Source organism: Acanthochromis polyacanthus, chromosome 19 (assembly GCF_021347895.1).
Source record: "Acanthochromis polyacanthus isolate Apoly-LR-REF ecotype Palm Island chromosome 19, KAUST_Apoly_ChrSc, whole genome shotgun sequence".
In the NCBI taxonomy this organism is placed as follows: Eukaryota; Metazoa; Chordata; class Actinopteri; family Pomacentridae; genus Acanthochromis; species Acanthochromis polyacanthus.
Window position 1 is genome coordinate 12,512,506 of NC_067131.1, and position 15,518 is coordinate 12,528,023.

Genomic DNA, 15,518 nt, shown 5'->3' on the forward strand with positions numbered 1-15,518 from the left:
TTGGAGTTAAACCGGCCTTTTATTTGGCTTTGTGTGCACCAACGTATTTTCACCCTTTACTCCAGTTGGAGCCCGGTGATTTGAGCTTAACCGCAATCAAGATGAGTTACACAGGCAAACAAGTTCACTGGAAACACATTTTATTCTAGGATTGATAAACAACATGTAAAAGGTGTAGACATTAAAAAAACAACAATAATTGATCAGGAAAATAGTCATTTACCACATTAACAACGTCTTGATTGTATTTCTAATTAATCTAATGCTATCTACACTGAAAAAAACTGCTTTTCTTTCAAAAATGAGGACATCTCCAAGTGACCTCAAACTTTTGAACAGCAGTGTAGGTATACTACAATATAAATAAATAATCTAATATTCTTTGTCTTATTTATTTGTAATAATTTACAGACTCAGATAAATCATGTAATGGTAAGGGATACATTAATCTGCTTGAAGGCACCTGTTAACATATTTTTTCCTCCACTATTCCAGCACTACAAACAGTATATTTATTGTACATTATAGGATAAACACAGGTTTGCTGTGTGCTAATTTGAATAAATGAATTAGAAGAAATGCACTTAGGCTCCCATGATGAAACAATGTCTTAGACTGTGGAAAAACAATGTGATTTGAGAGTGATCCATGAGAGAATGATCAAAATCTTTGCAAACAACAATATATTAGAAGTGGGTTTGATTTTAATAAATTCTTTCCTTTTCCCATACAGGAAGAAGTATTTGTTGCATCTCCACATCAGAGTGGATGTCATGCAACAACCAAGACTAATGGAAATGCTACTGGGCAGATCAAGAGTTGGAGACCAGAAATCAGAAGTCAGCATGTTGACAATTTACATCAATGTCACACATCTGTGAAAGAGTGAGTTAATGAAGTTGTCAATCTTGCTTGTGGGATGTTTTCTTCCCAACACATCCATTCAAAGCAACATTTGGCAGAGACAACAAATGGTGGAGTTGTGGAAATTCAGCCATGATCTTCCAGTAACCTGCTCTCATCTTCTCTTGTGGCATCGTGCCATTTCAACAAAAATGCATTTAAGGTGGCCTTTTATAGTCCCGTGTAAAATGAGTGTCTGTATTGGTCACACTCGGCTGCAGTGTGGATTAACTCAGGGTTGAGATTAAAAGCTTTGGGCATATGAATAAATTGAACCCTTTATTTTAATGATAACAGAATTTCTAACTTCTAAATCAGAAAATCGTACCACCTGCATGCTGTTTAATTTCAGTGCAGATTGTAACACAGTGTTACTCCACAAGACAGGACCACATTACTGGCTAATAATGCAGAGTCCAGCTTGGTTAACAGTCCCACACCAGTGGCCCCTGAGCTGTTAATCCCTTCCCCAGTTGGGAATCCCATCTTGCTGCCTGTAAAATGTGTTAAAACACTTTTTTTTTTGTCCTACAACAGGGCAACAAGAATTGGTAGTAACACATGACCCACCTTAAAGACCTGATAAATGTTTTGGTAACTTTGAAGTTTCTCCTATTAAACTTTGATGTAATACAAAAAGATTTTTATTCCAAATTACTGTTATCCATTCAGGACTACATAATGTTGAAGAGGCACTCTCTTCTGTTCAGATTTTCAGGCACTTAAAGGCTCTCATTGTATCAGCAGACATTGTCCATCAGTGGTGTGTGTTCTAAAACATTAGAATGAACCATAGAACAAAATCCAAAGCAAAACAGTAGCGAACCCCGTAGAGCGCTGAGGGTTTATGGTCCTTTTCAATGCAGCATGGATGTGCTGCATTGTGATGGAAACCTTTCTCCCAGCATGACCACAAAATCAGTCATAGTAGCAGTTTTCCATCTTGTCATATCCAGAATCCAGCTCTGAATATGCATGTGGCACTTCTGCTGTCCATCTCATCACCGTCTACATCTCAAACATGGCATCCTTTTCATCTTCCTCCTCCTCTTCCTCATCCTGAAAACCAGCAGTTGATATTAAACATCTAGATTAGAGCTTAATGTTTTGGGGGTTTTTTGCCCCAAAAATGAGATATTTTCTGTCCCAGGAATGAAGGCACTTCATGCTAGTAACCCCAGGAAATTTTTCAGCTACTTTCAAAACACACCAATCATATTTTAAACAACAGTAACAAGAGGAAATCTGTCTAAACCTATGGCACCAAATCAGACTGCTTTAGTGGAACATTTGTTAGTACTGATAATTATGAAAACAAAGCTGTATTATCCGTATTTCTGTTTTTGCACATTTCTTTCACTTAAATTTTTCAGATTATCAAACTAATATTTCTATTTCTATAACATTATCACCCACACAACACAAAATGCAGGTGTGAGGAAGAACCAGAAATGCCGAGTTCATTGCCTGTGTCTGTCTGCTGAGAACAGCAGGATATTTGACAAATTTTCATTGTAACAAAAACAACAACAACAAAAAAACTTTGTTAAAGCAATGTGGCACCTGGAGGGAGTAAAATCTCAATGTTGTCATGTTAAGATTCCAAATGTTGCTGCAAACTTTTTGAAACAAACCATAAGTACTGAAATCCTTTTTTAAAAATTCTATTAGTATTTTCACACAGATGTTTGTAGACATGCATATTTCATATGTTTTGGCCCATTTAGTTTATGCTGAGTACTTCACGTTTTCCACCAGTTTCCTGTTATATTTTTCAGCATTTAGGTGTTTTTTCCTAGTTTAAAAGAAAAAAAAAAAAAGGTTAACAGTTTTCTAACCTCTTCATAGTACCAACAGCTCTCTTCTTCACTGAACTCGATGTCGTCATCTTCAGAGTCCTGACAGACAAGAAACATGGACTCAATCTCAGGCTAAAGCATAGACAACATCTTTTCCTCCTTCCGTTAATTACATCATATATTTTCTATTCTGTGGCTCAGATACAGTGGGGCAAAAAGTATTTAGTCAGTCACCAACTGTGCAAGTTCTCCCTCTTAAAATGATGGCAGAGGTCTGTAATTTTCATCATAGGGACACTTCAAGTGAGTGACAGAATGCGGGGGGAAAAAAATCCAGGAAATCACATTGTAGGACTTTTAAAGAATTTATTTGTAAATTATGGTGGAAAATAAGTATTTGGTCACCTCCAAGCAAGATCTCTGGCTCTCACAGACCTGTAACTTCTTTAAGAAGCTCTTCTGTCCTCCACTCGTTAGCTGCATTGATGGCACCTGTTTGAACTCGTTATCTGTATAAAAGACACCTGTTCACAGCCTCAAACAGTCAGATTCCACCATGACCAAGACCAAATAGCTGTGGAAGGACACCAGGAACAAAATTGTAGACCTGCACCAGGCTGGGAAGAGTGAACCTACAATAGGCAAGCAGCTTGGTGTGAATAAATCAACTGTGGGAGCAATTATTAGAAAATGGAAGACGTACTAGACCACTGATAATCTCCCTTGATGTGGGGCTCCACACAAGATCTCATTCCGTGGGGTCAAAATGATCATGGGAACAGCAACCATGTATCGGGAGATTTTGAGCCAGAACCTCCTTCCATCAGTGACAGCATTGAAGATGAAACGTGGCTGAGTCTTCCAGCATGACAATGATCCCAAACACACCACCCAGGCAACAAAGGAGTGGCTCCGTAAGAAGCATTTCAAAGTCCTGGAGTGATCTAGCCAGTCTCCAGACCTCAACCCCATAGAAAATCTGTGGAGGGAGTTGAAAGTCCGTGTTGCCCGGCGACAGACCCAAAACATCGCTGCTCTAGAGGAGATCTGCATGGAGGAATGGGCCAAAAAACCAGCTACAGTGTGTGCAAACCTGGTGAAGAACTACCGTAAACATTTGTCCTCTGTCATTGACAACAAAGGTTATATTACAAAGTACTGAGTTGGACTTTTATTGACCAAATACTTATTTTCCACCATAATTTACAAATAAATTCTTTAAAAATCCTACAATGTGATTTCCTGGATTTTTTCCCCCATATTCTGTCTCACAGTTGAAGTGTCCCTATGATGAAAATTACAGACCTCTGTCATCATTTTAAGTGGGACAACTTACACAGTTGGTGGCTGACTAAATACTTTTTTGCCCCACTGTAAATGCAATGCTTCATGTGGGTTTTAGAAATGTTAAAACTTACTGATGGCTGGCACAAATGGGGTTTCTTAACAAAATCCTCTTTTTTCTTGGTTTTAAGGTATTGACGCTTCTGCAAGAAATAAATTGTGTATTATGAATTTAAGAAAGCAAACTTTGTCAAAACAAATATTGAAAAACCCTACATGTCAAGTTGAATTTTAAGGCATTTACTTTGGGTTTCCTTGTCAGATAGTCCTCCTGCTCTTCTGCCGTCAGCGTCTAGAAAATGTAAAAAGTTGGGAAGCTTTAACTTTCAGCTGAAATATGAAGAATATGTTTAGGAAATAAAGGGGTTCTTCATACTTTAAACCACTTCTGCAGCTCTATTGAGTATGTTTCCATCTTTTCATCAACTTTTCTTTTGTAATGTTCCTTCTGCTTTTTGGAGAGGTCCTGCCACATCCTGTTGGCCTGGACAAAGCGCTGCGTTGCGTTTGGGATTTCATTCTTTAGAAGTTTCATCTGATTTTGGCAGAAAATCACATTGCCAGATCTGAGAAACAAATAAAAAAAACAAAATAAATCACATTTGTTTTTGGATAGAAAATTGAATTTGTCGCGAGGGGACGTATATATTTGTGTGTCATGCTCACAGAGATGGCATTTTGGGCTCGCCAGGTTGTAGCTCCATACGCTTGTCCTGCATCATCTAAAAGAGGAGATGGATCTGATGTGATTTATTCATGTGAAGATCACATACACAATCTGTATAAGCTGTTATGTACATGAGTGAAAGGTGAAAAAGAGAAACAGCTTTTGTCCGCTGCTAACAAAATTATATGGATGGAGCCTTAAGTGTCAGTACATTCACATTTTCTTCTTCCTGACAAGTTTTGAAATTAAAGTCTCTAGTCATGCATGCTTTTATGAGTTTAATTGCCAAAAAACAAACCACTAACGTCCAACGTCAACATTTCTGAATGAAAGACGCTTATGGATGAATGTTCTCTGGACAAATGAAACTAAATCAGATTTTTTTTTGTAAGTCACACCTATTTTTACAGAAGACTAAAAGAATCCCACTGTAAATATCTGTAAACCGGACAATGAAACTCAGAATGCACAACAATGAATTTGTGCCAATATTCGATTTTGATATTTTCCGTTGACTGCAGATGCAGAAACTAATGTACCCACACATAGTTTTCCATTTTCTAAGATCATGTCTCACCTGCAGTGAAATTAACAAATTAAACATACATTTAAAACGTATCGTATATATTTTTATGCAACATCTTCATGCAAAACTGTAATTTCTAACCTGTCAACGCTAAGTCTGAGCAGATGTTTCTTTTCCAGTTTAAAGCCTTCATCAGTTTCTGAAGTGAAGCATTCGATTCAATTTAATTCAAGACCTTTATAGTCATTATAGAGCTGCAGGCGATAATACAATAAAACTATAGTGGTACTCCCTGGATTAGAATAGAATGAAAAGATAAAATCAAATAAAACCAATCATAAAATACACAGTATAACAAAATGTATAAATAATATCTAGGAAATGTAAACACATGATGAGGGAGTACAAAGAAAGTATAAATTGTGCAAACAAACTATGCCCAAAATGATGCCTATTGTCAGAGAATTGATCTCACATGGCTCCACCATCAGTATAACGACCTTTGATACATCCAAAACGATCAACTGACTAAGAAGGACTATTCTTAAGTGGTCTGCCATGAGTCCTGAGCAGGCGTAAACTAGCCATGACGTCACCCGTTGATTTCAATGCCGAGAAAATGAAGCCCGGATTTTTGCTACTTCCTGGTCACCGTTTTGGATTTTTTGGAGCCAGTAACGTAAAAAGCGTCATCAAACAGACTGGACCGGAGAGCAACTAGGGGCAGGATTGGCTGAGGACTCTCTTCCCGCCCACATTTTACCGCAGAGGCTTCTGTTGCTGTCTATCAAGTATAGCCACGCCCCCTTGCTCCGCCAACTTTAACGATTTATTTAAAATTCAGTATTGATTTATTTTAAGATCAGCCACCTGATCTCTCATTTTGACCATGAAAACTAACGGGAAAAAAATCCTGAGCTGTAGAACATCAGTCTATCAAATTTTATTTTTTCCAAAAATGAATTGGGGTCTATGGAGAAAAAGCTTTTTGGAGCCAACCCTAGCGGACGGCGTGATATTGCAAGTTTTTGACACTTCCAGGTTGGCTTCAATTCTGGAGCCAGATGCTACGTCCATCTTTATATACAGTCTATGGTCCTGAGCTTAATCTGACTGAACATCTGTGGAGAGCTAAAAAGCCTGCAGTTGTTGGAAGACCTCATTTAAATCTGAGAGATGCGAAATAATTTGGTCAAAAAGAGTGGACTTACTCGTTGGGTAGTGTAAATTCTCAGTGAGAGCTACAACAAGTGCTTCTTTGTAGTGTTGGCTTCAAAACAGTGTGCTATGCAATATTGTTAGAATTTGCAGTATTTTTATTCATTCAGTTTTTCATCATTGGGATATTTATCATGTGTGGCATCAATAATCAAGATAAAATGCCTGAACTATTAAATATCAAACAGAAAATAACACTTATCAGTTACTTTTGTCACTTTCAATGTCTTTCAGAGTTTTTCTTCTAAAGTACAAAGATACCAACACTTTTGGCCTCATCGATATGTTTAAATCTGACATTTTTTAACTGTATCGCAAATAAAGACTTTGCAAACTTTTGCCATGAAGTCACTTCTCACCTTGCACTGTTTTGGTGTTTTGATGCCATTCTCTCTAAGGATCCGCTGCTGCTTCTCTATGTCAAACCTCTGAGGAACATAAATCACGTTTAGTTGCACAAAGTCTATCAGCATTGGATCAATATTTCAACAACAGCCTTACTTACCGCTAAATATTCATTCAGCTTTATCCTGTACTGTCTGTTCAACTGCAAGAAAATTTACAAGGTAGTGAATTCAGATTGAGAAGATTCTTTATGTAAACCAAAATCATAATTTTGACTTCAAAGTCTTGTGGTACAGCAGCGATTTTAGTGGGAATGTTAATGAGTTTGTATGTTTATACCTCTGTGCAGTTTCTACGGTATTCTTCCTTCTCCGTTTTACTCAACTTTCGCCAGCGTCGAGCACAAACACGAAATTCTTTTGTTTTTGAGGTGTTTGTCATGCACGCCAGTTGCTCTTTGCAGAACATATTGTAGCCAATTCTAAAGACAAAGACACAAACAAACAGGTGTTCAGCTGCCATTAAATTAAATGCTTGTATTCTGGTTAGTTTGAAATGGTTTAGCTGATTTACCCAAAAATAGCATATAAAATGATTAGAACCATAATTAATTAAAGTCAGTATATGACAACCTAGGCTTTGTTGGTAAAAGTCCACCAAAGTTCCTCTTTATACATAATGGCAGATAGGCTATATGTGATCCCATCTCAATAAGAAGAGCAGATTGTGAAAACTGAAGAATGCCCTCCGATAGGGAAGTGTGCTTCCTCCACTCCTCTTCAACATTTATATCAATGACCAGTCAAAAACTGAAGGTAACTGTCGTTTTATCTCTGCAGAACACCCAGGCGTAAGCGCAGAGCACGGTGATTCAAGCCTATTGAAAATACACTGTCCAAAGCTTTGGATGAACAACACCATACTATGAAGAAAACTATCTCTGTGCTAATACATCTAAGACACAGTTGTGTGCCCTCTGTCCACACAATCAAGAAGCATAACAGCAACTACAGGTTACCTGGCTAGGCACAGATCTGGAGCACTGAACACCCAGTGATCCTCAAGGACGATCAGAAGAAATGGACAGCTTGTGAGTTAAATATGAATGTCGCTGCAAAGGGTCTGAATACTTCTGACCATGTGAGATTTCAGTTTTTCTTTTTTTAATAAATTTGCAAAAATTTCTACATTTCTCTTTTTTTCTGTCAAGGTAGGGTGCTGAGTGTACATTAATGAGAAATAAAATGAACTTTTTTAAATTTTGGCAAATGGCTGCAATGACACAGAGAGTGAAAAATTTCAAGGGGTCTGAATACTTTCCGCACCCACTGTATCTAAGAGTCATCCTTGACTGCACCCTCTCATCTAAGACATATGCTCAGAAGACCATGAGCAAGATGTGTTCAAGAAACAACATTCTGAACAAATTCAGCGGTACCGCCAAGAAAGCCAACAAACACTGAAGTCAGCTGCTATAGCACTCTGCTACTGAATATGCATGCCTTGTATGGGAAAGATCCACTCGTGTGAAGATCAACACTGCTCTTAATGCCTAGCACCACCAGATTACATCATGTCTGCACCCAACACCTCCTGATAGCCCATGCGTTCTGGCAGGTATAACCCTTACTGATATCAGATAACGTGTTGCCAGTATGAAGAAATGTAAGCATCAAGTTAAAGACAAGTGACACCCTCTCTTCAACTAAGGACCAGCAGCTGACTGCCTGGTGTCCCTCAAGAGCTACCTGAAGAGTGTTGGACCTCTTCCAGCATCCACTTCTGAGAGTATGAGAGTCAGTATGTGGGAGGAAAGAGTTTCAAATCTCTCAACAGCTACATTGATGACACTCTACCCTTGTGAAAAGCTTTCAACTGCAGCAGAGCACAGATGTAGAGAGTGGAAATGTCTCAACCTACTGAGGACTGGCATCAGCTGTTGCAAGGTGCCTCTCTACAAATGGGGACATTTAAACGATACTGCAAAAACTCAAAATCTTACCAAGTCCATTTGTCTTATTTTGAGTCAAAATGTCTCATCCCACTTGATTTAAGATAAATTCACTTAACAAGTGACATTTCAGCAAGATGAAGAGACTTGTTTTAAGACAATGTATCTTAAATACCTTGTTAAGTCAAACAATCTAAAAATTATCTTGTTTTGAGTTGTATTTCACAAGAAAACTGAAAATAAGTTTAATACGTCTCAAATTAGGAGGTTACATGAAAGCAAAAATCTATTTTTTGAGTGAAGAACTGCTATTTTTTAAGCATCACTGGCTTATTTTAAGATACCTAAGCTTGAAAATCCTGGTGAAATATAACTTCAATTCAGTTTTCCCAGGTAATGTTAAGATCTCAATATTCTAAATATCATATCTTACTTCAAGAAATTTTACCAAGCCATTTTTCACTTGTTCTAATGACAGATTTTTTTTTCACCTATTTCAAGGTAATAGCTCATTGAAATAATTTTTTTTCTTGTTATGAGAGGGGCATTTTTTCCAGTGTAACCAGAATCTGAACTCCAAACAATGCAGGATTTACTCCAGTGTCCTTTGTCTGGGCAAGTTTGTACAGCTGAAGACATCGCAGTCTACAACACTGCTGCACAGAAATGCATTCAACACTGGGTGAACTGCATTTAATGCTATGTGGAATGAATAAAAAGAAGAGTGATGTTTCCTCTCTTTGCTAGGGGGAAGAAGTAAACAGCGTGCCCCATGATCCTCATCCACTTTGCATGGTAACAGTTAAGAAAAATAAATTACTGGGACAAAGCTTCGTAATAAAAATTCAGTTAACCCTTAAATGAAAAAAAATACATATATACCACCTCAATACATGAGTGCACATATGATAAAAACTTAAAGTGGTACAAGTCATTCATTGATGAATACCTAACAGAGTGGTATGCAGAGTGTGTGTGGCTTACTGAGGTGGCTTTGGAGGTGGACCTTCTGCATCTTCAGTGCACTCTTCACCCTGTTTCAACCAGAGATGTCCAGAAACATTTTGCAATATGAGCTCCACCAAATCATATGAACAGTATTTCAAATAGTGCTGCATGTGAAAAAGAATAAGCAAAGCCAATCATAGCAAACGCTGCATAGTTCATGACTGGGAAAGGCCAATGTGACCGCCACAGCTTGGATATCTCTAAAAATTTCATTCATTCATTTTTCTTGTTGTGTCATTTAAAAAGTGTTGCTTCCACAATTAAAATGAAGTGTCTGAACTATTAAATATCAAACACAGAACAACACATGTCACTTACACATGTCTGTTGCAACATATTTTAGAAAAACTGTGGTGTATCTTCTTTAAAACAAAGACATCAGCAATTTTGGTCACATTTATGTTTAAATATCTGAGAATCTTTAACAATATCACAAATAAAGACTTCAAAGTCTAAGAATTGCAATCTTTTACCATGAAGTCACTTCTCACCTTGCAGCTTTTAGGTGCTTTGATGCCATTCTCTCTAAGAATCCGCTGCTGCTTCTCTATGTCAAACCTCTGAGGAACATAAATCACACTTAGTTACACAAAGTCTATCAGCATTGGATCAATATTTCAACAACAGCCATACTTGCCTCTAAATATGCATTCAGCTTTATCCTGTACTGTCTGTTCAACTGCAAGAAAATTGACCAAGTAGTGAATTCAGATTGAGGAGACTCTGCATGTAATCCAACATCACAATCATGATTTCAGAGTTACAGCAGTGATTTCAGTGGGAATGCTAATGAGCTGGTATGTTCATACCTCTGTGCAGTTTGTACGATATTTTTCCTTCTCTGTGTCGATCAACTCTTGCCAACGTTGACCACAAACATTCAGTTTGTTTATTGTTGAGGTACCCGTCATGCATGCCATTTGGTCTTTCATAAACAGCATATAGCCAGTGCTAAAGACATACACACAAACAGACAAACTGTTCAGCTGACAATGAATGAAACGCTTACATTCTTGTTGGTTTGGAATGGTTTGGTTGATTTACCCAAAGATAACAAATAATTAAAACTATGACAAATGGAAGTCAGTGTTAGATTCTGTGCCGTTGTTGGTGCCAAGTAAGCTTTGTCCACCAAAGCTCCTCTTTATATGTAACGGCAGGCAGTCTATATGTGGTGTGCAGCGCTTTTCAGTGAGGATGAAGCCACCTTTTAAGACCACCAAATCCAGCCTTTCAGTGATGTCTCCTCTCTTTGTCGGGGGAAGAAGTAAACAGGGTTTGCTCCATGACCCTCATCCATCAGTTATGGAAAAATTATATCATTTACTGGGCTGAAGCTTCACAATATAAGTTCAGTTAACCCAAAAATGAAAAAAATAAAAATAAAACCTCACTACATGAATACACGCGGAGTTGAGCTGATCAGAACTGAAAGCAGTACAAGCCACTCATTGATGAAAACACAACAGAGTGGTATGCAGAGTGTGTGGCTTACTGAGGTGGCTTTGGAGGTGGACCTTCTGCATCTTCAGTGCACTCTTCACGCTGTTTCAACCAGAGATGTCCAAAAACAGAATTACTCCTTGTTAGGTTGTATTTCAAATATCATCTCTCATCAAGTCCTTTGTGATTCTTGTCAGTTGCACAGCAATAGTTGCATGTTTTTTGCTTGATTGTACTTGCACTGTCTTGTGCACTTATCTGCACTATAGGTATAGACAGAAATCTGAAATAACTGGACTTAAATATTCCTCTGAAGAGATGTATGATTGTTTACTTTTGGACCACTTTGTCATATGAACTCCACCAATTCATATCAATATTATTTCAAACAGCGATTTGTGTGAAAAAGAATAAGCAAAGCCAATCATAGCAAACGCTACATAGCAGTTCATGACTGGGAAAGGCCAATGTGACCGTCACAGCTTGGATATCTCCAAAATTTTCATTCATCCATTTTTCATTATTGTGGTATTTGAAATATGTTGCATCAACAATCAAGATAAAGTGTTTGAACTATTAACTAGAAAAGCACTCAGAGAGTTCAGACCTCCGCCAAGGATAGAGAGGAAAACAGGAAACCCAAGCAGTAAAGGATCATCAGCTGGAATCGAACCTGCATCTCTGACACAGTTCTGTTTACGAAACACCTTAACAAGTTGAGCAATCTGGACACCTTGCTCCAATTTGTTGGACGACATACTAACCTATGATGTTTTTGTTATATTTTGGACCACATACTAAAACATACTAAAAAATTCAAAGTGATCCAGAATCCAGGATCCTTTCCGGATTGCCACCAAAATTAAATCAGCTCTTCCTCTTACCATAGTCTACATCCCCTCAAAATTTCATTTGAATCTGCCCAGGCGTTTTTGAGTTAGCTTGCTAACAGACAGACTGACAGACACACAAACGCCGAGTGTCACATAACCTCCTTGGCGGAGGTAAATATCAAACACAGAACAACACGTCACTTACGCATGTCTGTTGCAAAATATTTTAGAGAAACTGTGGTGTATCTTCTTTAAAACAAAGACATCAACACTTTTGGTCACATTTATATGTTTAAATATCTGAGAAACTAACAGTATCACAAAAAAGACTGCAAAGTCGAAGATTTGTACACTTTTGCCATGAAGTCACTTCTCACCTTGCGCTTATTTGGGGTTTTGATGCCATTCTCTTTAAGAATCCGCTGCTGCTTCTCTATGTCAAACCTCTGAGGAACATAAATCACGTTTAGTTGCACAAAGTCTATCAGCATTGGATCAATATTTCAACAACAGCCATACTTACCTCTAAATATGCATTCAGTTTTATCCTGTACTGTCTCTTCAACTGTAAGAAAATTGAGGAGACTCTGCATGTAATCCAACATCATAATCACGATTTCAGAGTCTTGTGGTACAGCAGTGGTTTTAGTGGGAATGGTAATGAGCCGGTATGTTCATACCTCTGTGCAGTTTGTACGATATTTTTCCTTCTCTTTGTCACTCAGCTCTTGCCAACGTTGACCACAAACTTCCAGTTTGTTTTTTGCTGAGGTACCCGTCATGCTCATCAGTTGCTCTTTCGTGAACAGCACATAGCCAGACCTAAATACATACAGACAAACAAGTGCTCAGCTGACAATGAATGAACTACTCATATTCTTGTTAGTTTAAAACGGTTTGGTTGACTTGCCAAAAGATAAACATAAAATGTGAATAAAACAACACAAGTCTTTGTGGGTGCCAAGTAAGCTCTTTCTACCAAAAGTTCTTCTTTATATGCAATGGCAGGCAGGCTGTATGTGGTGCACATCTCTTTTAGATGGATTAGGCCCCCTTTAAAGGGCACCAAATCCCACCTTTCAGTGATGTTTCCTCCCTTTGTTTGGGGAAGAGTTAAACAGGGTTTGCTCTATGATCCTCACCCACTACTGTGGCAGCATGAAAATTGTTAAATTCACTGAGAAGAACCTTCACATTCAGCTAATTTTCAAATTGGAAAAAAAATTCAAATATGTACAAATAATGTGATAAGAATTGTAAGTGGTACAAGCCATTCATATGAATATACAGCAGAATGGTATGCAGTGTGTGTGTGTGTGACTTACTGAGGAGGCTTTGGAGGTGGATCTTCTGCATCTTTAGTACAATTTTTACCCTGTTTCAACCAGAGACATCCAAAAACATTTTGTCACATTAATTCGACCAAATCAAATAAATAGAAAAATGACTCACTGTACATTCACAAAACAATTCTTCTGAGGTACGTTTAAGTCCAGTTAATTCAGATTTCTCTCGATACCTATAGCGCAGCCGAGTGCACAACACAGTGCAAGTATAATTAAGCAAAAAAACATGAGATTATTGCTATGCAAATGACAGGAATCACAAAAGACTTGATTACAGATGATATTTGAAATGCAGCCTAATGAAGACTAAATCTGTGTTCACATGATGGCACTATGGAAGTTGTGATATTTTTTTTTGTGCTTACCTTTCTGTTACAGCCAGGATTGGCTATGACATCCTCAGCTTCAACAATAAGCTCTGTCAGGGTCCGAATCTTACGCATCTGAGCAAAGACAAGAAGGAAAATACCCTGTCACATCCTGGGCCAGAACAGATCGATACAAATTTGTTCAGCTGAGATGGTGTCCAGCTAGTTTAGTGGAAGGTTTGAGAGGACTACAACAGTAAATGCATAGTCCCAACAGTGAAGTACAGAGGTAAGAGTGTGACAATATGGAGTTGTTGTTTTTAGAGTTGCCTGCTCTGATTTTTTTTCTCTCTTGCTCCCATTTCTTCTTTGTGCATGCTGAAGCTCTACTTGGAAACGTCTTAAGATCCAACAGTGCAAAATGCAATTTCTTGCAATTTTTCAACTGCTCTTAAGATTTTTGATTGGGACTGTGAGAACAATTTATCAAACATACAAGATGACGTTAAGATTTGAACAGCTTTAGTATGCTAGCATTTGGGTGATATGAGTGAAATCTTCAAAACAGTTTTTCAGTGGATGTGGTGTGATTTTGTGAACTAAAAATTAAGACTATAAATGTGACTCACCTTCTCCTGCATCTTTGTCCACTTTTGTTTGCATTCCTCAGGAGAAAAGGGAGGGAAAGCCACTTTATTCCAGTCTAAACTTTTCAGTCCAATGATGTAACTGTTCATTTTCTTATTTTCTGGGATGCTGTCTTTCATTCCCACGAGAAGCTTCTGGAGGTCTGCCTCGGTCCATCCTACAGTAACAGCAGTCAGCTTATAAATTCATCACAGTGGCATTAACAGAGCAGAAAATACTCTCTTTGTAAATAAACCACAGCTACTTTCATTGTGAGATTTTCAGGTGGAAAGAGAGACTCAAAAGAATATAGTACACATTATATTTAACTGTACCCAATGTGTCTCACAGCTTGATGCTAACAGGGCAGAAGCTTGTTTTGATACATGTGACTACAGTAAAGCAACATTAATTAATCAGCTAACCAACCAAACTCAGCTGTTTTAGATTAAAGAAGCACAAACAATATTTAAATGAGCACATATTCACTAGGCTACTCAGCTACAAAACAAATACGCCAAGTGAAACAGCAAAGAAACACTTTGTTTGTGTCCTGTACCCACCAATTTCTTGAGTCTCTACTGTACCTTCACTTTTCTTCTCCATTTTTCAGACAAAATGTGTTTTCCGATAACATCAGGTGCCACAGCTGGATGCCAGCTGGGCAGAAGTTAGTTTTAATATACGCGACTCCACTAAAGATGTATAGCAGCTCTTGTAGATAAAAAAAGAAGCACAAGCGACATTTAGCTAGCTGTCGTTGTTACTCTGTCACAAACCAAACACACCGAATGAAACAGCAGAGTTGCACATGTCCTGTTTTTGGTTCTTCTTCTCCTTCTTCTTCTGATTTCCGGCAGACTAGGTGCCTCACGGCACATTGCTGCCTCTCTTGGTGAAGTATGAAATCGCAGCTACTATTTAATCCTTAGCAGATCAGTGGCTGCCAGAAACATCAAAATCGCCCTTATTCTGTTTTTGGTTTATCGAGCCGACATGTATTGTAGGCGGGGCGCTTCCATAATGCAACCAATCAGAAACGAGAAAAAGGTTTACGTCGGCCAAATGAAATAAAAATAACCAACGAGCGTCTTCTGAAGTTTCTTCGTGTCTTTATTATTGTTGATGGGGCAATACGGGCGCCACCTACTGAGCCAGAAGACGAAAAAAAATGATTGGAATAAACATAAATTCTATGAA

General features: G+C 38.1%; 1 protein-coding gene across 8 annotated transcripts; it reads right to left on the reverse strand.

The window, feature by feature from the left end:
* Positions 1–123: 123 nt before the first annotated feature.
* Positions 124–15,299, reverse strand: LOC110955442 (nucleolar transcription factor 1-like). Of its 8 annotated transcripts, none has more exons than XM_051939430.1 (21): positions 15,107–15,296; positions 14,321–14,496; positions 13,749–13,826; positions 13,363–13,412; positions 12,718–12,859; positions 12,561–12,602; positions 12,415–12,483; positions 11,257–11,306; positions 10,571–10,712; positions 10,399–10,440; positions 10,253–10,321; positions 9,738–9,787; positions 7,142–7,283; positions 6,963–7,004; positions 6,817–6,885; positions 4,713–4,768; positions 4,423–4,612; positions 4,291–4,338; positions 4,121–4,189; positions 2,742–2,801; positions 124–1,962 (listed from the first exon to the last, which is right to left on the reverse strand). In XM_051939430.1, the coding sequence occupies exons 1-21, from the start codon at positions 15,129–15,131 to the stop codon at positions 1,912–1,914; spliced, it is 1,662 nt and encodes a 553-aa protein (XP_051795390.1). In that variant the 5' UTR covers positions 15,132–15,296; the 3' UTR covers positions 124–1,911. The 8 variants fall into 8 exon arrangements, with proteins under 8 accessions (XP_051795390.1, XP_022056132.2, XP_022056131.2 ...); XM_022200440.2 differs by having other exon boundaries at positions 14,906–15,296; XM_022200439.2 differs by having other exon boundaries at positions 14,882–15,296.
* Positions 15,300–15,518: the final 219 nt, after the last annotated feature.

Coding starts and splice junctions, on each gene's coding strand:
- LOC110955442 (XM_022200439.2), bottom strand. CDS start 14,924: ATGGAGAAGAAAAGTGAAGGTACAGTAGAGACTCAAGAAATTG. Junction 10,322..10,398: donor AGCTGAATGCATATTTAGAG/GCAAGTATGGCT, acceptor TATGTTCCTCAG/AGGTTTGACATAGAGAAGCA. Junction 4,339..4,422: donor AGCTGCAGAAGTGGTTTAAA/GTATGAAGAACC, acceptor TACATTTTCTAG/ACGCTGACGGCAGAAGAGCA.